The sequence below is a fragment of the Oryctolagus cuniculus genome, chromosome 6 (genome assembly GCF_964237555.1).
Source record: "Oryctolagus cuniculus chromosome 6, mOryCun1.1, whole genome shotgun sequence".
In the NCBI taxonomy this organism is placed as follows: Eukaryota; Metazoa; Chordata; class Mammalia; order Lagomorpha; family Leporidae; genus Oryctolagus; species Oryctolagus cuniculus.
This window is the reverse complement of record NC_091437.1, coordinates 1194834-1221079: the sequence shown is the minus strand read 5'-3', so window position 1 is coordinate 1221079 and position 26246 is coordinate 1194834. Positions and strand designations below refer to the sequence as shown.

The following is a 26246-nucleotide window of genomic DNA, read 5'->3' as shown; positions in this document are numbered from 1 at the left end:
AGTATTGCTTCATTCATTTAAAACTTAACAATTTAAAAGTGCATATTGCCCTTTCACATATTTCATGTAAGGAAAATATGAAATAGATTGTCCATCATCTCAATTTTGTTAGTAACAAAGCAGAGGCTCAGAATGCGTGATTTCATCCAAAGACACAAGCTTAGCTGGTAAGTACAGGGAACGGAAGACAGATGTTTTGTGATTCTACACTCCAGCTCCCTCCACAAACATGTAATTACCTATGTATTTAATCATGTCTGATTTCTGTGAACGAATAAATAAGAATAGGATAAAAATTTGATGTTTGGAGTGCATACTAGTTACAGAGAGAAGACGTTTAGAAATAAGTGAGGCATTACCCACAGGAATGGAAGGGGCAAGGCAGCAGACATATCAAGGGCCATTGTAACCATGGTGACACACCACTATAGAATATGAAGGTTGGTGTTACAGGGACTGGAGTGGTCAGTTGGCGGTGGGTCTAGAAGCTTTGCTTACACCTTGGGAAGATTCTGGCAGATTTTGGGCAAATAATGAGTGGGAAAAGGTGGAAGATCCAGATGGAAAGACATGTGAGAAAAGGCATGTTTATGTCAAGATTTGTCATTCATCCCAAACATGAGATTTGTAGCACGAAATGTTAACATAAAAATAGTATTTGCATTACATGAACTATGGTTTATTTTAATTCTAGTTTACTAAAAATAGCAATATCCAGAAGAAAAACCTGTTGGATGTGAACTAAAAACCACCTCACTAATTTTTTTCTGATGTCCAGGTAATCAGCCATGTTGCATGATGTTGGTAAATCCTATAGCTGTTATTTTATTTTTGTTTTCTGGTTATACTATTTATCCTGATGATAGATAGTCATCAACTTCCTCTGCTATTTAGTTTCTTTCTTTCTTTCTTTCTTTCTTTCTTTCTTTCTTTCTTTCTTTCTTTCTTTCTTTCTTTCTCTTTTTTGGTAGGAGGGTTGTCTGTGTTAATCATCCAGTGTATGGTGTTCCATATTTAAAAGCAAACACAGGTCATGGAATAAATTGTTGATGAAGATTTAACATGAAAATATGTTTTTTAATTCAGCATTCCACACAAACTACTCTCCTCCCCACCTTGCAAACCATCAGAACATAATTTATAATGTGATACTTACAATGTATGAAATTCCAGAAAACAGAGGGCAACATTAAGTCAGAAAGTGGGCAAAATTATCTAGGAAACAGCAGTGTGCCTTACTGTGCTAAATGATGGGCTGACAAATGATAATACATCTTTGTCAAACTCTGACTTCCACAAAGTAAAGCTTTGCTTTACCACTAAGAGAAGGATTAAGAGTGTTTCTTAAAGCAATGTGAGATGGAGGAGTTTAGAGCTCGACCTGGGCAGTGGGGCTGCAGTGTGTCTGAGGAGCCTGGCCTGGGCAGCGGCACCAGACATGCTGGAGGAAGGCCTGTCTTGTTTTGCAGTGGGGCTCTAACTGTCCTCAGGTTGCAGCACATGGAGGACTTCCAATGGGAGCACCTCTTGTGGGGCCCATGCCTCCTTTCTTCATCACCAAGGGTAAAATTCCACAGGATTGTTCTTGAGGTGGGGTGAATGGCCCAAAGAATGAGTGACATCTGTGGAGAAACTGAGTGTGAAACACTCGTGATATAGAGAAACCTGTAATTATCTGAAGTCAGAGGAACATCTACAAAACACCAGCTCCACGGAGGAGAATCAGTTCTGCCTACCCACACATGTGTCCATAGCGAGGTCACCATGCCCAGTGCTAACAGAGCTCTGCTTTATTCTAGAGTCCGAGGTGTGAAGCCACGGAAGCCAATCTGATCAGGAGTGTTCCACCAGCAGCCATGGCCAACAGTGCTGGTGGGCATGAGTAAGAGACCCCTTCATTCAACCCCATCTTCAAAATACATTAAACATCAGTCTTTCACATTTTAGAGTATGAATCCAAACAAGACAAGCGACATTTGGTCAAGTCAAATCTGTAGTCACAACTTTTTCCAAATATTGTGGTATCAGCAATGCTGGTTTTAAAGGGTTAGCCTTCAAACAGTCCCATACGATTTGGAAAACAGTTTCCATACTGACGTGCTTTTTCTTTTGGAGCTGCGCGGCGTTCCCAAGGATGCCATGTTTGGAGAATTGCACCGGCACAGAATTCGTGCTCCTGGGCCTGCTGCAGTACAGCCCCGCCCACTTCTGTCTCCTTGCCCTCATCACTGTGATGTTCTTTGTCACACTGACTGGAAACAGCCTCCTGATTCTGCTGATCCTGGTGGACCCGCAGCTCCACACCCCCATGTACCTGTTCTGTTGGCAGCTCTCTCTCATCGACATCCTCTTCACACTCGCCATCATCCCCAAGACGGTGTCTGACTACCTGCTGCACAGGATGCTCATTTCTGCTGCTGGCTGTGGCACGCAAATCTTCCTGGGGTTGGCGTTAGGTGGAACTGAGTGTCTCCTCTTGGGCCTCATGGCCTACGACCGATACATTGCCATCTGCAAACCTCTTCACTACCCGCTCCTCATGAACTGGGCCCTCTGCAGGCAGGTGACAGCCAGCTCATGGGCGAGTGGAGCTGTCAATGCCTTGATTCACACCGTTTACACCATGAGACTCCCCTTCTGTGGGCCCAGAGAGATCCATCATTTCTACTGCGAACTTCCTGGTGTCCTGCGTCTCTCCTGTGAGGACACCTCTGCCTATGAGATGGGTGTGTTGATCAGCACCACGGTTCTGCTCCTTATCCCTTTCTCAGCCATCCTCGCCTCCTACTCACTCATCCTGATCACCATCATCCAAATGACTTCTGCCGAGGGCCGGAAGAAAGCTTTCTCCACCTGCTCGTCCCACTTGATGGTGGTCAGCCTGTATTACAGTGCCATCATTTTCATGTATATGAGGCCAATCTCTTCCCACACTTCAGGCCAAGACAAGGTAGCATCTGTCTTCTACACCATTCTGACTCCCATGCTCAATCCCATGATCTACAGTCTTCGAAACAGGGATGTGATGGGGGCCCTGGGAAGAATCCTAGGGGAGTGCTTGTCATGTATGAAAGCGCAGATGTGAAGAGCCGGGGTGGGGGATCCCAAGGTTACAGAAGGTGTCCACCAGGTGTTTCTTTGTGACCTTTCTTGACCTAACCACGCACCCATATCTACCTCTCCATCCATGTTGAGTGACATCTTTTCACTTGGAAGCAAAGTGTGCTCTGTCTCAGGACAAAGGCACAAAATTAAAAAAAAAAGAGAGAGAGAGAGAAGAAAATTTACTTTCATTGCAACCCTTTTAAAACTACATACCAAGGGACTGATGCTGTGGCATAGTAGGTTAAGCCTCCACCTATGACTCTGGCATCCCATATGGGTGACAGTTGTAGTCCTGGCTGCTCCACTTCCAATCCAGCTCCCTGCTAATGGCCTGGGAGAGCAGTGGGAGGATGGCCCAGGTGCTTGGGCCCCCATGCCTACATGGAGGACCCAAAGGAGGCTCCTGGCTTCAGATCGGCCCAGATCCAGCCATTGTAGTCATTTGGGAGTACACCAGCAGATGGAGCACCTCTCTCTCTCTCCCCCTCCCTGTCTGTAGCTGTCCCTCTCAAATAAATAATTTTTAAAAGAAAATTATAGGGGCCGGCACTGTGGCATAGCAGATAAAGAGCCGCCTGCAATGCTGGCATCCCATATGGGGACCTCCCAGCTCTCTGCTATGCCTGGGAAAGCATCAGAAGATGGCCCAAGTCCTTGGGCCCCTGCACCCATGTGGGAGACCCAGAAGAAGCTCCCAGCTCCTGGCTTCAGATTGGCCCAGCTCCAGCCATTGTGGCCAATTGGGGAGTGAACCAGAGGATGGAAGACCTCTCTCTCTCTCTCTCTGCTTCTCCTTCTCTCTTTCTCTCTGTAACTCTGACTTTCAAATACATAAATAAATCTTTTTAAAAAAGAAAGAAAACTACATACTCGATACCATTTTGTTAATAGTAACTACTTGCACTGACTTGGTGTTATATAAAGCATTTGTATCAAAGGCAAGGCTTCACAGACACCGGATTGCCCATATTTCCATGAGATTTTAGTAACAGCCATGTGATTAGCTCTGGGCAGTGAACGCTGGGACAGAGCAAGAGGCATCATTTCCTGTCTCCTCTGTCTTTTCAAACAGTGGAGCCCCTGGAACTCGTGGGGCAGAGGAGGGGCAGACCCAGTGGCATCAGAGTGTGGCTCTGTATGCCAACACCGCCTATTGCCATGGTTAATGCCAGGTGCCCTCACTAGCATGGCCAAGTACACTAGCAGGCTTTTTCTGATGCTCCTTAGGCTCAAGGGGCCACACAGAGCCAAGTTCTGCGGCAAGCACACGCCCTTGTTAACGATTTTGATGATTCCTCTGTACATGTGGAAGCCAACGTTCATGTTTAGAAATATAAAAAACTAGACCAAATCAACACATTTCTAAACTTTCTGGGGCTTCCCAAGACAACAGGAATTTTCCCTGTAGTTAAATACTGGCAGATTATTTGTCTAGACTTCCCTTCATGCCTCGGAGCCGGTGTTTACCAGTGCTGCAAGATTGTCTGTGGTTTCATCTGCCACGGCTGTGTGTTGTGTTGAGGACTTCGCTGGCTTGGTGCCTGTGTTGGGATTTTCCAGGTCTTTGGATTCTGTTCACTTTTATTTCATTCACACTTTGCTTTCTGAAAGGGACCACTATGAATTAGTTTACTGTTTCTCAGTAATTGAATCATCTAATCTCAAAACACTCCACTTTGACTCACAGAATGAAAATGAAGTAGCAAGCTTGCCCCTGCCAGGTGTCTGAAGGCCATCTGGAGGTGTGGTGGGTCGGCACGGGGTGCACACTCGGCCTGTGAGAACTCCTCTGCCCTCCTCTTCTTCCTTCTCCCTGAGACCCAGCAAGGACACGCATGGCTGGAGCGTGCAGATCTCAGGATGGGGACTCTTTGTGGTCTCAGAGCCACCTGGGCAAAGTTATCTAAATAGGAGCATGGGGCCCACTACATGCATAAATTAATGGAAAGGCATCCTAAGTTCATGGATTGGAACACTCACTGTTGTTCAAATGACAACACTACTCAAAATCATTTACAAATTCGATACAATCTGTATAAAAATCTCAATGCTACTTTTTACAGAAATAGAAAATGATATCTTGAAATTAATTTTAAATCTCAATCAAAGCATTAAAGCAAGTTTACAATGATTAAAGTAGGACAGTTTATCCTCCCTGATTTCAAAACTAACTGCAAAGCAACAGTCAAAAATACTCATTGCACTGACTTTAGCAATGATTTCTTGGATTATATCAAAGTCACAGGTCATGAAAGACAAATAGTTAACTTGTAATCCATAAAAATTAAAAATGTTTGTACCTCAAAGAACGCTTTCAACAGATTGAAAAGATGACACATGCAATTGGAGAAAATATTTGTAATTAATACGGACAACATACAAATATCCAAACTATATAAGTAACTCTACCTTAGTACCAACAATGGTCAAAAAGATTTAAATGGGCAGAGGATTTAATTACAGATTTTTCCAAAGAATATACACAGTGGGGCTGGCGCTGTGCCGCAGCAGGTTAATCCTCCGCCTGCATTGCCATCATCCCATATGGGCACTGGTTCTAGTCATGGCTGCTCCTCTTCCGACCAGCTCTCTGCTATGGTCTGGGAAAGCAGTGGAAGATGGCCCAAGTCCTTGGGCCCCTGAACTCTCACGGGAGACCCAGAAGAATCTTCTAACTCCTGGCTTTGGATCAGCACAGCTCCGGCCACCACAGCCTTTGTGGAGTGAACCACAGATGGAAGACCTTTTTATCTGTCTCTCTGTCTCTCACTGTCTGTAACTCTGCCTCTCAAATAAATAAAATCTTTTTAAAAATATACACAGTGGACAAGTTCATGATAAGATGGTCAATTTATGAGCAATTAGGGAAATGCAAATGAAAGCCACAATGAGATAAACCCTCATCCCTTTAGGAAACCTATTATCAAAAAAAAAAAAAAAAAAAAAAAAAAAGAGGAGACAATGAGTGCTGGCACAGGTGACAGGACTTGGACAAATCGGGGTCCTTGTGCATTGTTGATGGGGATTTTAAATGATAGCCACTGTGAAAAACAGCATGGTGTGTCCTCAAAGTGTTAAAACAGAGCTAGTCTATGGCCAGAAATTCTACTTCTGGGTGTAAATGAGACTTGAAAGCCAGTGCTCAAACATACTGTAAACACAGTTCATAGCACTGTGACCCACGGTAGCCCAAGTGTGGACAGGATCCAAGTGCCAGAGGACAACTGGAGAGCATGTGACGAGTCAGTGCTGTGGAGCATTCTGTGGCCGCGTGCTGCCACACAGGCCAGACTGGAGAGCACGTTCCCAAGTGAATGAGTCCTGTTTTGTGTGGAGGAGCGCTCAGAAGAGGTGGTTCCCACAGCTCGGACTGAGGAACAGGGAGCAGGACTGGGGCGGGGGCAGCAGGAGGCCCTGGTTCAGGGCGAGGGGGATGGTGCTGACCAGCACACAGAGGTATGCATCTAATGTCATGGAATAGAACAGCACACACAATTACTGTGCAAACTTATGTGATGTGTGTTTTACCACAGCAAAAAAGCTAGGGAATAGAAAGGTTAAACTGTACCAATAGGCACTTCTCCAAGAAAAACACACCAGTAATTCAATTACTGGAAACCATGGGAAAAATATAAGACCATTCAGGGCATTATCTGTAATAAAAAATGTATAATGTTTGATAGTTTCTAACTAGTATCTCCCAAAGTGATTAATGCTATCCTTTTATTACCTATTTTGAAACTTAAAAAATACTTTAATCGTTTACTAGTGATTTTTGACATAATGAGAATAGTACCTAATTCTTTAATTATTCCCCAACTCAATATTGTAAGAATTTCTGGGAATATATTTGTATTAAATTTATCACATTCACTTTAATGTACTAAACTGGCTAACCAATAAAATCACAGCTGACAAATAAATTAATATATGTAGACACATTCCTGCATGTAATTACTGAATTAAAATGTTACAATATATGACTCCATACAGTTTTGAGATATATTGGAAGACACAGAATAAATATATCAAATTCTCCATTGAGTTCACAGTTAATATGCCTAGGAAACATTTAAGGAAATTAGAAGAACTCAATCCGTGACCTTGGTCTTGTGTTATTACTGACTTATTCTCAGTGGACATTCCTGAGGGAACACACACACACACACACACACACACTCATCTCCACCTGAAAAGTGCTGCAGTAGTGGCTGCTGCGAGTCTTCGTGGGGAAACCTAAGATGTCAAGTACAGGGGTGAGAGGTGAGGACACACATGGGGCTGAAAAAAATATCCAGAGAAATTCAGCGAGAAAAATGACTGTTCGTATGACAGCAGGATGACTTCAGCTATCCAATCCTGTGAGTCTGAAAGTGCAGAGGTACAAAGAAGCATAGGCTAAATGCATTTTTATTTATTACGTAAAAGTTGGGATTTTTTGAAAGAGGTTAAGAGAAGTTTTATTAGAATTAATTAAGTATTGTTATTTACAATTTATTAAGTAGTAGATTAAGCAATTAACTTAACAAGAGAACTTGGAAAGAAAATTATATTTGACTGAGATGAACATAAAAGATAGGTGGATAGATAGATACTTTTCCCATCAAAATTGAAAAAGAAAATGGGCTACTCAAATACTTATAAACCCTTTAAAAAACAGGACACTCATTTTAAACCTAAAGCAAAGATTACTACACAACTCTTTAAAGAGTATCTTTTGGTTCCTTAATGCCCAGGGTGATATAACAACAAAACTGAAAACACAGCAAATGACAGACATTATCTAGACAATTTTTGACTAGTTTTACAGTGAATAAGATCAATGTCTGCACCAAATTATACTACATTCATTTTTTTTAAAAAACAGGCAGAGTGGATAGTGAGAGAGAGAGACAGAGAGAAAGGTCTTCTTTTTGCCATTGGTTCACCCTCCAATGGCCGCCACGGCTGGCGCGCTGCGGCCGGCGCACCGCGCTGATCCGATGGCAGGAGCCAGGAGCCAGGTGCTTCTCCTGGTCTCCCATGGGGTGCAGGGCCCTAGCACTTGGGCCATCCTCCACTGCCTTCCCGGACCACAGCAGAGAGCTGGCCTGGAAGAGGGGCAACTGGGGAAGAATCCGGTGCCCCGACCGGGACTAGAACCCGGTGTGCCGGCGCCACTAGGTGGAGGATTAGCCTATTGAGCCACGGCACCAGCCAAATTATACTACATTCTTAAAACATCGTCCATTTACACATAATAATGAAAATGAGTGAGGATATGTGCTAAAATATTCATGAACTCTAATGGTATTTCAAAATGTGAAAGAATTTATTTAGCCTTAAATGCATGCAAAATACTGAAAGAAAGAATAAAGTTTGGGAGGCAGATGCTGTGCACCATGTCCAGACCTGAGACAGACCCCTGGGCAAGTCACAGTCACCTTCAGATGGGCCGGGGTCGTGGATGATGTCCCCAGGAGTGGGCGCCTCCGTGTCAGTGCAGGGCATGGGAAGACAGGTGCCTGTATCTTTGGTGGATTGCCGTCTGCACTAAAATCATTCCAAACCACAACGATCTGTGCAAGGAAATGCGTATATAACCTGTGTGGCTGTGGTGATGTTCAGAAGCAGATCCGAGCTGGAGTCTGGGTAGGAATGGCTGAGTTTGTACAACAGGAAGAGGTTCAGGAGCTAACCTGTAAAGACACTCCCTGATTAAATGGAGCTGGGTTCTGAGGCGGGTTGGGTCCTAGCAGATGAGGATTTCTATGGTTCCTGTGAAGAGGTTGGAAGCTAAGGTATGAGAGCCCAAATCCTTGGCAGTGGTTGTGGAGGCTGCGACTCCTGCTTCTTCCCTGGAGTTTTGTAGCTTTTTGCTCTGCAGTGAGGGCACAGAAGAGAACAACTTTACATATCTAGAAATTGGCAATCAGAATTCACCATATATTTTTAAAATTATGAGTGAAATAATGCCCCCTGATTTTAAGAGAGGTTGACCCTGCCCTGTTGTGCCAGGAACACCCAAGAAAGGGATTTTATTTTTCAATGTGAGTGATAGGTGGCTGCAGACTTGAGGTAAGCCTTGGCATAAAAACATGGAAGAAAGATCACTCTTAGGGGTTATAAAAATATATTCAGATACGAGTCCATAATTTATTCATTTACATCAATTTCTATGCATATGCTTCTAGTATAAGATGTGATATTGATGACATTTCAATCTGCAGGGAAATAAAATACCCATATCATAATAAAGTCATTTGGAAATATATTATTCTCTAAATTCACAGAATACCATAAAGTCTTGTGGTCATGCACGTTTGCTTCCTCAAAGTTTATTTATGAGGTAGAAAATGGGATGCCTTTTTCAAACTATTCTGTTCTTTATAGAAAAGCTGAACTATTTCATGAATGAGGAAGTCAGCTAAAACAGTGAATTATAAATGGATTAGTGCTTCACGTGTAACTGTGGACTCTGCTTCCAGGGAAACCTGAACAAACGCTTCATGGAACACCACAATCACACGTGCCCTGATTTCATCCTCCTGGGCTTGTTCCCCCGCTCAGGGGCTGGGCTGCTCCTCTTCCTCCTGGCTGCTCTCGCTTTCCTCGTGGCCCTGCTGGGCAACCTGTGCATGGCCCTGCTCATCCTGCTGGATGCTCGTCTCCACTCCCCCATGTATCTCCTCCTCAGTCAGCTCGCCCTCACCGACCTCAGTTACAGCTCCACCATCGTCCCCAAGATGGCTGCAGACTTCCTGTCTGGGAACACGGCTATCTCCTGCACTGGGTGTGGCCTTCAGAGTTTCTTCTTCTTGACTTTAGGCGGTGCAGAAGCCCTGCTCCTGACATGCATGGCCTACGATCGCTACGTGGCCATCTGCTGCCCTCTCCACTACGCCGTCCGCATGAACAGGAGAGTGTGTGCACTGATGGTGACAGCGTCCTGGATGATGGGCTCCCTCAACTCCTGTGCTCACACTGCCTATGCACTGCACATCCCCTACTGCCGGTCCCGGGCCATCGACCACTTCTTCTGCGACGTCCCAGCCATGCTGACCCTGGCCTGCGTGGACACCTGGGCCTACGAGTACACAGTGTTCGTGAGCACCGCCCTCTTCCTGGTGCTGCCTTTCCTCGGCATCGTGTGCTCCTACGGCCGGGTCCTCCTTGCCGTCTCCCGCATGCACGCAGGGGCAGGGCGGAAGAAGGCCTACTCGACCTGCAGCACCCACCTCACCGTGGTCACGTTCTACTATGCACCTTTTGCTTACACCTATCTACGCCCAAAGTCCTTTCGTTCCCCGGCAGAGGACAAGGCCCTGGCTGTCTTCTACACCATCCTCACCCCCATGCTCAACCCCATCATCTACAGCCTCAGGAACAAGGAAGTGACAGGGGCCTTGAGAAGGGCGACTCAGAGAATCTGCCCTGTGAACGTGTAGACCAGGTTCTCGTCCGAGGTTCCCAGGACTGAGTGCAGAGTCTTTCAGAAGTGTGTGTGTATGGAAGCTGTTATTTCCCACCTAGAGTGGAAGGACTAACAACCACATGGAGAAAAAAATACCACTCACCTGGACAAAACAGCCCTATACATGCGTGTCTGCCTCCAGACTTAGCCTTCATCTTCATGGAGTTTTTGTCTGTTGATATCAAATGTATTTATTTACCACTGATACTCCTAAGTTGTCAATGAAGGTTATTTCTTGCCCTGTAGAAATGATAATAGAAATTGCCTAACAGAAGGGGTATTCAGCATCATTTCTGCCTTCCATTTCTTTTCTGATAATTTTCCATTTTGATTTTTAGTAAATCTAAAACAGACTGATGGCTGTTTTCTGAATGACTAAATCTAATTGAAATCATTAAATTCATTGTTTCTTTCCTTGTAGTCATTTAGCTTTCCTGGACCAGTTCCTCCTACCTTCAGTGTAGGCAACTTTTCCTTTTCGCAATTCAGTAGAGTTTGCCAAGATTCTGGAGTTCTTATGCTCTCATGGCTGGGAGAGGACGTGGCTTTGCTTTGTGTGGGGTCATGGATCTTAGTGCTTCGAAGTCTGGTCTGCTCTAGTCAACAACCCCTTCAAAAACATTGCGATAAATTCCTGATAAATTATTTCATTTATTTATTTATTTATTTTTATTATTTTATTTTTGACAGGCAGAGTGGACAGTGAGAGAGAGAGAGAGAGAAAGGTCTTCCTTTGCCGTTGGTTCACCCTCCAATGGCCGCCGCTGCAGCCGGCGCACCGCGCTGATCCGATGGCAGGAGCCAGGAGCCAGGTGCTTTTCCAGGTCTCCCATGGGGTGCAGGGCCCAAGCACCTGGGCCATCCTCCACTGCACTCCCTGGCCATAGCAGAGAGCTGGCCTGGAAGAGGGGCAACCGGGACAGAATCCGGCGCCCCGACCGGGACTAGAACCCGGTGTGCCGGCGCCGCAAGGTGGAGGATTAGCCTATTGAGCCACGGCGCCGGCCCCTGATAAATTATTTCAAAATAAATATTTTAGTACATCTATAGCTGGTAATTCTCAAAAATGAAGCTTTTCTTAAGATATCTAACTTTATACAAATCAATTTCATGCATGCAAACTTGAATTCATTTGAATATAAACTTAATCACTACCATTTCAATGATTTTTTTCACTTTGGGAGTGACTTGGAGAAATCAGACAAAAAAATAGTAGTTGCACGCTTCAGATGCCTTTATGCATTCCATCACTGTATCTTCCATTGCAAGGTAAATTAGTTTACAAAATTTTCTTTGTCATTAACAATTAGTTCACCTGGATCTTAATATGAAAAGCATTATTTTCCATTAAGAAACCTTCAGTTTTAATTGTTTCTTTTGAAAAGGATACGGGCTCTGAGGGAGTTCCCATCTCCTGCCCCCCGCATGCCCACAGCATCCATGACGGGCTGGGCTGAAGCCAAGGGCTGAGAACCCGGTCCTGGCTTCCCATGCAGGTGGCAGGGGCCCAACTCCTTGAGCAACCACCTGCTGCCCCCCAGGCTTTGCATTAGCAGGAAGCTGGAATCCAGAGCACAGCTGGGACCCAAACCCAGGCACTCTGAGTGGAATGCAAGCCTCTTAAATGGGTCTTAACCACTAAGGTAACAATCCACCCTAGTTTTCTTTTGTTAATTTGTAAATATTTTAAAAATTTATTTCTATTTCAGAAGTTGTAGCTATTTCTTTGCAATGCAGTGGATTTTAAAGCCATGGACTTGCAATGAACTCTGAGAGCCTGCCATGCTTTACTACAGTGGTCATGTGCACACTTTCATTTTCTTCTAATTTACAAAATAAATGAAATAGTTATTTTTAATTTTTATCATTTTAATTTTTGATGAAGAAAGTCGAATATCTAAGCTCCCTGGTGTGCCCTGCCTTAGCATTCAGATCAGGGAGTTAATGTTAAAGCAACACTACAGGGATGGGCTCTGGGCAGAAGAGTCATCCTCCCACCAGGAGTCAGTTTGCTGCCCACACGAGCCCTCTTGCATCCCAGCCAGTGCCTCTCCCACCCACTCTGCTACACCTGCTGCTGCCATCACCACTGATCTCACCACAGCCATTCCCTTGGGACCCGTGGTGTCCAGAACTGTTTGTTCCGATGTGGATGTGTGTATGCGCATGTGTGTGCAGTTGGGGAGCCCAGGTGCAGGCACCACAGCTGGACTGCAGCCGTGTGCTGATGCTGCCCTTAAACTGCTCCCGTGCACGCTCAGACATGGAGTGAAGAATTCCAGTCTGGCAACAGCAGAGCCATCAGTCTCATCCGGGTCCCTTCTCACTGCACGTGCACATGTCCCACACTACGGGGACTGCCCCTCATTCTCTAATTGCATCGTGGCCTCAGACAACAAGGTGTGCCGCGTCAGTTTGGATGATTTTGTTGCTGAGTGCAGGTACATGTGTACATTGTGTAAAAAGCCATAACTCAAGGGCGAGGTGCTGAAACAGAGAAAGCAAGTTTATCAGAGTACTGGTAAACCTAGGAGAGGGGGACGAGCATCCTGCTGAGACTGTCTGTCTGTCCTTTATAGCTGGTTTTACATCCCAGTGGCTGGACAGAGAGGGACAAAGCCAAAAGGTGAGAATGGCTGCAGACCCTTAGCAATGGTATCACTGGAACTCTCTGTCCTTCTTGAATTGACTTCAAAGATGGGGTCAGGTGAAATTGCTTCTTCTCGAGGTTCTATGTTGGTGTTTGCTTGGTGTTACGCTAAAGTCACAAATAATTTTAATTAAATGAAACTGATTCATGCCCATGGTACAAATGTCATGTGATTGAAAGATTTTGAAAAAGACAGGAAAAATATTTTAAATCTTAGGACACATAAAACCTTTTAAAACCATGATTAAAAATTCATAATTTAAAACGATGAGGGCAAACACTTAGCACAGCAGTTAAAAAACTGATAACACTTGTGATCCAGCTTAATGCTAACACAAGAGGTAATGTCTCAAATTCTGTGGACCTGCGATCCCCACAAAGACCCGGACACCAGTATGCTTTCTGGAGGGCACCTGGTTTTGCCATGAGAGAAGGCCTGTATATGGTCTGTTCCCTCCAATCAGTTCTATGAGCCACCAGTGGCAGGTCCAGCTCCCTCTAAAGCTAATTCCCAAGCCCATTCTTCCACTCCATGTAGTCGCTTGGATTGTCCTGCAGGGGCCCCCCGATTTGTCTCTGTGTCCTGCTGGAGGCTTTACTCCCTGCGCAGATTGAGAGCTGTCCTCGGTAGAGCTCCAAACCTGTGACCTCTGTGTTACTGCAGATTGTATTTCTCCTGACATTTTTGACAAACTATCATTCAACAGTAATATAGAGTAGGTAGGAATCACTTTCATTTAATTAAAAGTATTGGTTAAATTCGGATGCCAGTTGTACACCACTCTAAAACATGAGGAATGCAAACAGAGTGTCCCGGTACCGTGTCCCAGAACACACTGTCTTTCAGGTCTGTTTCATTTCCACTTGGTATATTTCATGCTTCCACTGAAAAGCCAAGGGAGGGAAAATCAACAATTATGTGTGGATTTATGCTAGTGAGCAGTCGCTTCCATGAACTTGCTCCTGCATTAAACACAACGACCGTGGGTCAGATCAGGGAGCCCCTGAACAGCTGTCTCCATTCCAACCGTGGACAGGGTGTGGGATCAGGTGAGCCGCTGACAGGTCCTCCACAAAATCCAAAGACAGTGTTTCAGCTCAGATAAATCCTGAGAGATATCCCCATTCTGTCCAATAACACTGGGTCAGTTCACATGATGCCAATTGTGTAGCATTCAGAACTTGAGGAACACAAGCTGTTTCTAAAGTTGATTATGTCACATTAACACACTAGAAGCTATAAACTGCATACGTGGCTCATGCAATATTTGGGCTGGGAAGCAACAGTCTGGTCTGTTCAAACACCATGGAGAGGGGCACAGGGGATGGGAGTAGGCAGCCAGGACTACTGCTTCTGGGAAGGGAAAATCCCGAACACTCTGGTCATGGCCCCCAGGACCTCCTTGTTCCTGAGGCTATAGATGATGGGGTTGAGCATGGGAGTGAGGATGGTGTAGAAGACAGCCAGGGCCTTGTCCTCTGCTGGGGAGCGCAGGTTCCTGGGACGCAGATAGGTGTAGACAAAGGGCGCGTAGTAACAGGTCACCACAGTTAGATGAGTGGAACACGTGGTGAAGGCTTTGGTTCTCCCCTGTTGTGAGCGCATTTGGAAGACAGCCAAGAGAACCCTACCATAGGAAGCAGTGATGCCCAGGAAAGGCAGGAGGAGAAAGAGACTGGTGCTCACAAAGACCATGTACTCGTACACCCAGGTGTCCATGCAGGCCAAAGGCAGCATGGCTGGGACGTCGCAGAAGAAGTGGTCAATGGCCCTGGACCTGCAGTAAGGAATGTGCAGGGCGTAGGCTGTGTGTGCCAAGGAGTTGAGAGAGCCCAGGGCCCAGGATCCTAGGATCATCTTAATGCACAGGCGCCTGCTCATGCGCACTGGGTAGTGCAGGGGGTGGCAGATGGCCACGCACCGGTCGTAGGCCATGGAGGCCAGGAGCAAGCCTTCTGAGCATGCCATGGTAAGGAAGAAGAAACTCTGCACCCCACAGCCCAGGAAGGAGATGGCTTTCTGTCCAGAGATGAAGTTGAAGGCCATCTTGGGCACAGTGCTGGAGATGTGCATCAGGTCCATGAGCGAGAGCTGGCTGAGCAGGATGTACATGGGCGTGTGCAGCCGGGTGTCCATGTGGATTAGGTGGATCATGGTTGAGTTGCCCGCCATTGCGAGAAGGAACACCAAGATGATGAGTGACAGGAGCAGGGCACCGGTTGGGTTTTGGGGAAACAGCCCCAACAAAGTGAAGTCACTGGAAGTGTGGTTCCATCTCTCCATGAATGCCAACCCCCTGTCTGCCTGAAAGGAAGAAGAGAAACCAGCGGGAAGCACAGAGGGGTGAGGAACCAGGGAACAGAGCCTTGGCTGTCTTTTCTTGGGGTGAACTTCCCTGTAGCTCTGCAGCCGACTGGGATCTAGTTCATTGTCAGAACCCTTGGCCCAGTCCAACCACCTCTAGCAAGTGCCTCAGCAAGTCAGGGAACCCAGGGGCTTCAAAGGGTTCATGGGAAATGGAGTTGAGAGACAGGTTCATTTTGCTGCAAAAACATGGCCTTCATGCATGGATTTCACAGCACACATTCTCCATGGATCATTTGGTGACCTCTGCTCTGACCTGCCTCTGGGCTCTGTGTCTGACCCGCAGCACCAAGGCTGTCAAGATAAACAGAGAGAGCGTCCTCCTGAGCCTCCTGGCCACGCACAGCCCTCCCACATGCTCTCAGGCCACGGGCACTGAGTGAACCAGGATTGCCCACACTGCCCAACCTCTCCATGTATTCATTCACAGTAGAAGCTGCCATGCGTGACTCGGAAACTTGCTGAAGGTCTAGATCCTAGGTCCTCCATTACCCCACCCTCACCTACATCTGAATTCCTGATCTCCCTCAAAGGCCCCAGGGGCTCCTGCCCAATGACCCTGTGGCTGGCCTCTGAGACTCATCCCTTCCCAAATCCTTTCTTTTTTTTTTTTTTTTTAATTTTTGACAGGCAGAGTGGACAGTGAGAGAGAGAGAGACAGAGAGAAAGGTCTTCCCTTGCCGTTGGTTCACCCTCCAATGGCCGCCGCGGCCGGCGCGCTGCGGCCGGAGCACCGCGCTGATCCGATGGCAGGAGCCAGGAGCCAGGTGCTTCTCCTGGTCTCCCATGGGGTGCAGGGCCCAAGCACCTGGGCCATCCTCCACTGCACTCCCTGGCCACAGCAGAGGGCTGGCCTGGAAGAGGGGCAACCGGGACAGAATCCGGCGCCCCGACCGGGACTAGAACCCGGTGTGCCGGCGCCGCTAGGCGGAGGATTAGCCTAGTGAGCCGCGGCGCCGGCCTCCAAATCCTTTCTTTATGGTCAAGGCCCCATAGTCCAATAAGACTCGGTGGACTCCAGGCCAGTCTTCCATGTGGGTGGAAGGGACCCAGGCACTTAGACCCTCACCTGCTGCCTCCCAGGGGCATTGTCAGGAAGCTGGACATCGTCATACATTGACCTGGGTGCTGCTCGGGTTCTTTATTTCCCAGTTGCAAAGAATAGCGAAGTAACAGCTTGTGGTGATCATTTACTTTCAGAGCCTGAAAATCAACTGGACCCTCCTGTGGCTTTGCTAATTTTGACGGAAACGCTGAGTGAGGGTTTGCCAGAGCTAATGTGGAATTGATATTACAGATGAGTGACGGACAATGCTGTCAATAAAGAGTGCACAAGAAAGGACTGGATGGGGCAGATACCACCGGGCAAGGCTGCCTGCTTGGGTGACAGAGTCCTTGCTTCCTCTACCATTTAAAACTGAAAATGCATCCTCCCTGGGGACAGCGTGTGATGAGCAGGTAAAGTCATTGGTTCAGCTCTCCAGGCCATATGGGAGCTACGCATTGAATTGAACCAAGTACTTGCCTCAGAACTACGTTTGTGTGAGAGTTCTCTCTTATAAAGTGAAAGCAGATCAGTTAAGATTATTCTTGCACATAGAAGCCCTGGAAATAAGCAGAGCAGAGCCTCCTCTGGCTGCTTTCTTCATTGCTTTTTAAACTCAGGTTTAGATTCAAGGGAAGAAAGAGTCCAGCAAGGCTCCCAGCAGGTGTGGGCTCCACAGCAAGCCCTGAGCACAAGGGACTGAAAGTTTCCCTGTTCTCAGGCTTCCTGTTCAGAGGGAGACACAGGTTCACGTCTTGATGTCTGCTGTGCAGACTGGAGCTGGACACCTGATGGCTGTCACTACAGCCCCTGTGTTTCCTAGGCTGAAACCACACACGATGCCGGACAATGGAAGCGTGGTTGTTTTCAGGATCCTGGACTTGCAGCCTCAAGACCTGGGTTCTGGAGCTGGGCTCAGGGTCTATTTCCATTGATACCTCACCACCCTATTGGGCAGGGGCCATGACGTGCTGCACCAGAGTCACAGGAAACACCACCTCCGCGGTCCTACTTGCACCTGGAGAATACTGTTCCTGTGACTGTGGAGTGGGCCCAAGCTTAGTACCTCCCTTGGACATCTAGAAAGTTTATCGCTGAAATTTATGTACATTTTAAAAGAAAGAGATGAAAAGATCCATGAGCTATTATATGTAAGCATAGAAAATGAAGGTCCTGAACTTATTTTCCAGAAGTGAAGAGTGATCCACTCTTTCAAAAAGACTTCCAGACCATCAGCCCAAGACCAACAAGCCATTCGCCCGAGGCTCCGCTCACTTCCTGCCGACAGCTTGGCAGACAGAACTGAGTGAGCTGTGCACACAGCTTGTCCCCAGCAAGGGTCAGTCTCCTTGTCATTCCCTACTTAGCCCCTGAGAGGCCTCTTGCCCAGAGAATTCAGTTCTGAGCCTGGCTTCGCAGGCGAGAGCAGGTGCACCTTAGACTCACTTTTGGCGTCGGCAGTTTTTCATGGAGCTGCCTGTTTCCTGGACAGCACAGCCATTTCCTTGTGCTAGAGAAACTGCATCTCCATCATAACTCCTTGGGTTAAAGCTAACCCAGGTGTCAGGATTCAGCAGTGTTACTGGGACCTGCTTTGTCTCAGGTCCAGAGCGTATGTACTGGAAGAAGGAGCAGTTTTAGTGTGACACACTTCGTGCTGACAGCCCATTGAAATTTTACAATGTCCCAGTGCCACACGGTGCTCACACAGCGTGTCACCAAGGCAAAGATGAACGGACGTGTCACTGATCGATGGGCCCCTCATCAAACCAAAATCTGCTACAACTGTGAGAATCTCATAATCTGAAAAAAAATCCATGGAAGGGAAGTCCTGAGAAACGGTGTCATGCCTCCTTCCCCCACCCCAGCCCTTCTCCTTACATTAAAATCAGAAAACACCTCCGCCGCCCCTTGTGCACTCTTCCTCTTCCGCGTGTGCCATGCTGAGTGAACCCATCTCCCTCTCCTTCCACCTTGCTCCTAGAAAACAGACAGATGTTTCTCACGCAGCTTGCTCAGGTCCTGCGTGGAGCCCGGGGGCGTGAGGTGCTGTGCTTTACGTGCAGGGCCTCACCCCATCACCTCGACACATTCCTCCCTCTCCGCTAATTGATCCCCAATGTCCAAGTCCATGGGGACCCACGCCTCAGCCTTTCCACCTGCCCTGCTGGGCTGCAGATCAGCGCAGTCCTAGACTTGGATGGGTCAGCACCCCAGCTCCTCTGCTGCATTTGGCTGCTGCTCAGAGTGAGATGAAGAGAGGACACGGCTACCGCCTGAGCACGTGACCGCAGTGCTTGCGGGGCTTCGTCTGTCAGGGACTCAGGGTTACAGATGCAGAAAGTGTGTGTCCAAGTGCTCAACTGAGCGAAGTGGAGCTGGAACCATGGATAATTTCCTGACCCCTCTCTGCCGGGTTTGCAGAGGAATTACTGGGAATGGCGACTAAATAAATGTTGTTATGACAGAAGTGCTTTCTCCCATTTGTACTAGGGCAAACGGGGACCCATGAAAACAGGGATCAGCTGGTTGCAATATGTGGTGCCATCCAGCACGCTCCCACTCCAGATTGGCGCACCGTGGACAGGGAAGCAATGCAGGCAGGGAGACTGGAGACTTCACGTCTTTACAACAGGGGCTTCAGGGCACTGTAGGAACTAAGGGAGACAGCACAGTGTCTTCTTCCCAGGCAGGGATCAGCAGGCTCCATGAAGTCGAACCATCTCACACAGCCATCGAAAGGATATCCAGTGACACATACAAGTCTGTCTTCTGGATCGTGGCTTGTGCCCTAGGGTCTTGTAACATGTTCTCGGTAATATCAGTGCCGATTAAGACACAATGCCACACAGGACAAAACTGGCCAAAGGAGCTCTGCTGCTTGACACGTGGGATTGGAGGAGCTATGCACAGGCAGAGGTCTCATGGCCACTGTTGTCTTCTACTGGCACCCTCGGCAGTGCTGTCCCTGCATCTACCTGGAAGACTCCAGCTCAGTGAAGGCCACCTCAGCCTGGCAGTAGCCCTGCCCCACACAGGAAGTGAAACTCACCTCAGGGAACCCCAAACCCCGACACAGGCTCTCTGCCAGGTCACAGTCACTAAAAATAGTAATCCAGGCCTCCCCCACGCCCCCCTAAACACCAGCCCACTTTCACAGTCCTTAGAATCAACCGGGAGAAGAAAATGCAGGGGCTGGTGCTGTGGTGTAGTGGGTAAAGCTGCTGTCTGCAGTGCCGGCATCCCATATGGGCATGGGTTCAAGTCCCAGCTGCTCCACTTCTGATCCAGCTCTCCGCAATGTCCTAGGAAAGTTGCGGAACATGGCCCCAGTGCTTGGGCCCCTGCATCTGTGTGGGAGACCTGGAGGAAACTCCAAGCTCCTGGCTTTGGATGGGCTCAGCTCCAACCATTTCTACCATCTGGGAAGTAAACCAGCAGATGGAAGATCTCTCCTCTCTCTCCCTCTTTGCCTCTGCCTCTCTGTAATTCTACCTTTCAGGGGCTTGCACCATGGTGCAGTAGGTTAATCCTCCACCTGTGGCTCCAGCATCCCATATGGGCACTGGCTCTAGTCCCAGCTGCTCCTCTTCCAATCCAGCTCTCAGCAATGGCCTGGGAAACCAGCGAAGGATGTCCTAAGTGCTTGGGCCCCTGCACCTTCGTGGGAAACTCGGGAGAAGCTTCTGGTTCCTGGTTTCAGATCAGCTCAGTTCCGGCCACTGGGACCATTTGGGGAGTGAACCAGAGGATGGAAGGCCTTTCTCTCTACCTTTCCTTCTCTCTGTCTGAAAATCTACCTCTCAAATAAATGAATACATTCTTTAAAAAAAAAAAAAGAAGGAAAGTGCATCCAGAATTCAAATTCTCTTGGACTGAGCATCCAGCCGCCCTCCCTCCAGGCCTCACCCTTGGCCTTGCTTCCGTGGGTGAGCATGGAGGGACTTGCTCTGCCCACAGCTACCCTCTGTAGGGTCCACTCCTCCTGAGCCTCTCCTCACTCCACTCTGTGCTGCACCATCCTCATCCTCATCCACACAGGGACATGAATTCCCAGGAGAACTGTCTGTGCTGCTGAAACTGGTGTGAAGTCGGAGCCCCTGCCCAGAGGCTGAGACTCAGCCATAGCAGTGGGAGTTGTGGTCAGGAAGGGGGGTGCTGGGGGCAGGAAAGGGGTTTCCAGAGTCTCAACTATGAGGAGCCCGAGGGTGAGTGAGTTGCTGCTGTGGCATCTCCATAAGCCCACTCCGTAAGGAATAACCACAGTTGGGTTAACCATGGTGAAGAGGCTTTCTGAGAAGAAAGGAAGGAAGGAGGGAAGGAGGGAAGGAGGGAAGGAGGGAAGGAGGGAAGGAAAGAAAGAAAAAAGAAGAGAGAAGGAGAGGGAGAGATGATGAGGGAAGTATCATTATATTCTTGGAATTGCACCTATGGACTGTATGGAATGTATTCTGTCTGTATTAATAGCATTTTAACAAGAGAATTGGTGAGAACTGTGTTGTAGTAATTATCCCGCATTTTATGTGACCCTGAGAATCTAATATATTAATAAATTTCTTTTTTTTTTTTTGACAGGCAGAGTGGACAGTGAGAGAGAGAGAGACAGAGAGAAAGGTCTTCCTTTGCCGTTGGTTCACCCTGCAATTTCCGCCATGGCCGGCGCGCTGTGGCTGGTGCACCGCACTGATCCAATAGCAGGAGCCAGGTACTTATCCTGGTCTCCCATGGGGTGCAGGGCCCAAGTACTTGGGCCATCCTCCACTGCACTCCCTGGCCACAGCAGAGGGCTGGCCTGGAAGAGGGGCATCCGGGACAGAATCCAGCGCCCCGACCGGGACTAGAACCCGGTGTGCTGGCGCCGCAAGGCAGAGGATTAGCCTAGTGAGCCGGGGCGCCAGCCAATAAATTTCTTTTAAAAATAGAAGAAATCCAGGACAAAAGGGAAATATCGTTCTGAGACTCTACTTTCAACCAAGAAGTACAGTGACTAGCTCAGAAGGTCATTGAATTTTTAACTTTTTGAACTAGTTGCACACTATTTTTCACAGTGGCTTTATCATTTTGCATTTCTTTCTTTGGGTCTTTTTTTGATAGGTAATGAGAGAGAGAGAGAGAGAGAGAGAGAGAGAGAGAGAGAGAGAGAAACTTCCATCTGCTGGTTCACTTTCCAAAAGCCTGCAACAGTCAAGTCTGGGTCAGGCCAAAGCCAGGAGCCTGAAGCTCCATTCTGGTCTCCCACATAGGTGGTAGGGGCCAAGCTCCCAGGCTATCTTCCATTGCCTTCCCATGGTGAATAAGCAGGAAGCTGCACTTGAACCAGCACTCTGATATGGGCATGAACACTGCAGTAGCCTGTTACTCCACATGCAGTCCTTCCATCCACTTTTACATTTCTACCTGAGGTCCCAGACCTCACCAGCACTTGCTCTGTCTCTTCTTCGCACAGTGGCATCCCTGACGCTTGTGAGATCTTGTGATGGCTGTGATTTGCATGTCCCCCATGACTCATGGTGCTCAGTGCTGTGGTTGGACGGAGTTTCCCTCCCGAGATTCCTTGAAGCCCTAAAGTTTGACATGAATGGTTAATGAATTAATATTAATTGCTGACAGACTAAGCATGGCGTCTGCAGGCACTGGACGAGACACCAGCTTCTCTTGCTACTGCCTCCCATTCCACATGGAAGTCGGGAGACTGTGTTCCCTATCTCAGTGCTTCTGGGCTGACCACATGATCCTCTTCGGCTCCTGCCATACCTCAACGGGGGTTCAACACTGTAAATCTCCCTCCCTAGGAAGCTCCTCTCACACACTTAGGGGCGTAAAAAATCTGCCTAATGATCCCTGTAGACCGAGGTTTCTATCAGTTTGTAAATCTGTATATCTGATCTGGATACCAGCAGGCTCTGGTCTCTCAGACTCCTTCCCTTGCCTTGGGGTTTCTTTGTCCTGCTTGGGTGATTGCAAGTCAGCTTCCTGACCCAGCAGCCCACAGTGTCCCCACCACAGGGCTCATGAGGTCAGCTGTCTCCTCCACAGCTAACAGCTCCATGTTAGCTCCTGGATTAAGGATTTTTTTTTCTTTCCACAGGAATCCCAGGCCCTGAAAACAAAAGACAGCAGCCTACAGGTAGCCCCCAAGGAAACCAAAGCCTATTTGCCATTGCTGAAATTCCCAAATGAATGCAATGTCAATGTCACTAACCAGTCACAGGAGGGCCCCACACACAGCAGAGCAACCAGAGCCCCACACAGGAGCGGAGCACGTGCCCATCCACGCCACTTTCCACATGCACAACCCCTCGCTCCTCAGGAAACCTAGGAACTCGGAGACAGCTGTCTGGTTTCTGACTCTGAGCTTTAGAAAATAAATACCTCCTTCCTTCCACCAGCTGCTCAGCTGTGATTAGCTCCACGGTGGGACAGGGGGCTCAGGAAGAGACATGAGACTCATTTAGAATGGCTATTCTGGGTCACGGAATGGGTAAGGGATGGAAGCAAGATTAAAAGCAAAGCAAAACGGAAGGAAAACTAATCACACAGATTTGAGACTTGATTATCAAAGCATTGAAAAGCAGCTCAGGATTCACTCAAAGTTCACTTTTAGGTAGTTCATTTTTTACAAAAAGATTTTATTTGCTTATTTGAGACGTAGAGCTACAGATAGAGAGCGGGGAGAGACATGCCTTCTACAGGCCTTTCATCTGCTAGTTCACTCCCCAAATGGCTGCAATGACCAGAGATGGGCCAATCCAAAGCCAAGAGCCAGGAACTTCTTCTGGGTCTCCCATGCGGGCGCAGGGGCCCAAGTGCTTGGGCCATCTTCTACTGCTTTTCCAGGCCACAGCAGAGAGCTGGATCAGAAGAGGAGCAGCCAGGACTAGAACTGGCACCCATAAGGCAGGCCAGCACCCCAGGCAATCTTAGCCTACTACACCACAGCACCAGCCCCTAGCTAGTTCATTTAAGGTGATGTTTCTCAGCATGCAAAGAACAAGGCTTCAAAGGGTTCCTGGTGTTCCCCTGAAGTTTGAGAACCAGAAAACTAAAGTGATCTGAGCACTGGATTCTTCTATGGTGCTGGTTCTGAGCACCACGGACCTGCTTGCATTGCTATAAGATGGAGACACTGACACGTACAAGGGCTGTTTCGAAAATCAAGTCAAGCGCATGCAAGTTCTAAAATGCCCGGTGTTCTCACTCGCACCTGGAAATGATTGACAGGTAAAACCTATCCGTGTCATCACGACACTTAAGAAGTTGAGCAGTGTCTATTTCAGGCAATCTGGTGACACCCACGGAGGGTCCAGGTCTGCACTTGCCTGCCCCTTGCTCTGCCATTCTCACCTGGCGGGCCTCTTCTGCTTCCCACACAATCTGGGAGCTAAATCAGCTCACCACATTAGTTTCTGCTAGACAACAATTAAATACCTGATCCCCTGACAATGCTGTTTGCCTTTTAAAGTGGCTTTGCTCCAGGGAAGTCGTTCTGGAGGTGCAGGGAGTTAGGAGCAGCCAGAGAGGATTTTAAATAAGGCCTGAGGCCAAGGGCATGAGCAGTGTGAACCGCAGCCACCCTGTGGGAAGACGCCAGGGGAATCCATGGCTCACCGACCTGGGCTGCTCACAGGTGGGTGTGATCAGAAAGCAGTTAGGGTCAGATGTGCTGCTCCATGAACAACACAAGTGTCTCCCTTTCTCTCTCTGAAGGATGCACATCTAGGTGGACAGCTGTCCATCTCCTATTCCTGGAAGAGGGCAGTTTCTCCCACTTCTGGGAAAACAGCGTGTGTGTGTATGTGTGTGTGTGTGTGTACATGCCCATACATATACTCTAAACTGTTTCTAAAAAGTGTCTATATGGTTTTAACTTTTCCTCTCATTTGCAGGCATCTTAATGAATATCAGAATACAGCAGCATCCACATTCTCATGAATTTATTACACAGCCTTTTAGTTAAGGAATAAATATTTCTCTAAAAGCATGAGTGCAGCTGTTTATCCATAATGCCCCAAACACTTCATTTAAAATAGACTTGAATGAATTTTAGCAAGATGATCAAGCTGCATTACATGAAAGAAAAATTAAGTAGTAAATTTAAATTGATTTTTGTATACAATTATTTGATTGCTCCAGCACCCTGAAAAGTCTAATTTATTACATATTACACACAGGGTTTTATCAGTGTAAGAGAACAGAGTCAGTTGTTTGTTATGTTACCTATGTTACCAGTGAATGGCAGGGTTCTTGTCTTCGCGCAAGAAAGAATTCAGGCATGAGACAGAGAGTAGTGGAAAGTAAAATAGCAAGGTTTATTAGGGCAGGGACATCCGTAAGAACGGATGGGCACCTCTCCAGACAGAGCCTGAGAGAGAGTGCCCAGTCGCTCAGATTAGGGGAGAGCGGGGTTACATGGTTGAGTGGAATACACCTGGCCAGGCCAGGCAGGAGGCTCAGCAGAGAGGCACAGTCCAGTTGAGGCTCGGTTTTTTTAAGGAGATGGGTCTTTGTCTTCACAGATCTCCTCCTGAAACAAAAGACTTTATGGATGTAAATACTAAAACTCCTATCTGAGTTTTCCCTTGAAGGTATCAGACAGGAGGAAACCTGGCTGGCACCACCCTGAGTTAGAAGAAGGGTGAGCAAGACCCCCTGGAGAATCAGGATCTGGAGCAGGGTATTTGAAATGCAGATGCTGCACTGCATCTGGAAGATTATCAGGCAGAAGGGGCGGGGACCCCCAGCTGGCAGGTTATTGGGTAGAAGGGGGCAGGGCAGGATGCAGATACTGGACTCCCCCCCCCCAAAAAAAAAAAACGTTATCAGGATGACTTTGAGATGCATAGATGTCTTCTCTTTAGGCCTTTATGTCACACACTCATATCTGACTTCCTACCTAACAGTTACATTTCTGCTTTACAGAGTCACAGTTCCAAATGAAAGTGATAGAGTTAGCTGGAGACACACTTGTGTCTCTCTGTATTGTGTCGGATGCTCCCCTCTCTCTCTCCTGTCCCACTTGTACCTCTAGTCTTGGAATATTTAATTCTGAAAAGGTTATAACCATCTGCAATGCAGAATTTATTCTTTTCAAATCTTTAGATCTTACCTTCTCATTGCAACAGCCTTAGAGCAAATCATCAAATTGCCATTGTGTGCTGTGACTTTTAAGCTTGTGGTATGTAAAAAATAAAAGGCAACATAGGATATAGACTTAAAAAAAGTTGAAATTAAAATAAACTGAGAATATGCTAAATGATTTTTTGCAACTATTAAAAAAATCTTCCATGTGCAAGACATTTATCTCTTCGAATAATCTGTTTAGAAGATTTATAATTTGAAACATACAAATCAACAAAGAAGTAAAAAATAACTTAAAGCAACTTGTTCTGCATTCCACAGAGAATGACAGCCATGATTCTTTGCTTTCCCATGATTTAATGTTTGACTTCTAGCACACAATGTGTATTTCATATGCAGTACTCAGAAAATATCATTCCGTGTTCTTTGCAAGTCCTGTCACAAAGCACAGTTGTGAACCTGCTGTACTTGGAATGCCATGACTCCTAACCAAGCCCTGTCTTCCCAAGTCCCCTGTTCTTTTATAGCAATCAAAGGAGTGGGAAGGTGG

The 26246-nt window shown here is 47.3% G+C and overlaps 3 protein-coding genes across 3 annotated transcripts; 2 read left to right on the top strand and 1 right to left on the bottom strand.

Moving 5' to 3' along the window:
• Positions 1-2134: 2134 nt before the first annotated feature.
• On the top strand, positions 2135-3085 carry LOC100340369 (olfactory receptor 2AK2-like). Its single transcript, XM_002723422.3, has one exon. It carries the CDS (start codon positions 2135-2137, stop codon positions 3083-3085), a length of 951 nt encoding a protein of 316 aa, XP_002723468.3.
• Positions 3086-9593: 6508 nt separating this feature from the next.
• Positions 9594-10532, top strand: LOC100340117 (olfactory receptor 2L8-like). The gene has a single exon (XM_070075708.1). It carries the CDS (start codon positions 9594-9596, stop codon positions 10530-10532), a length of 939 nt encoding a protein of 312 aa, XP_069931809.1.
• Positions 10533-14553: 4021 nt separating this feature from the next.
• On the bottom strand, positions 14554-15492 carry LOC127486269 (olfactory receptor 2L13-like). The gene has a single exon (XM_051830049.2). It carries the CDS (start codon positions 15490-15492, stop codon positions 14554-14556), a length of 939 nt encoding a protein of 312 aa, XP_051686009.2.
• Between the last annotated feature and the right edge of the window lie 10754 nt (positions 15493-26246).

What these genes read in the sequence shown, in the direction of transcription:
- LOC100340369 (XM_002723422.3), top strand. Translation starts at nt 2,135, where the DNA reads ATGCCATGTTTGGAGAATTGCACCGGCACAGAATTCGTGCTCCTGGGC.
- LOC100340117 (XM_070075708.1), top strand. Translation starts at nt 9,594, where the DNA reads ATGGAACACCACAATCACACGTGCCCTGATTTCATCCTCCTGGGCTTG.
- LOC127486269 (XM_051830049.2), bottom strand. Translation starts at nt 15,492, where the DNA reads ATGGAGAGATGGAACCACACTTCCAGTGACTTCACTTTGTTGGGGCTG.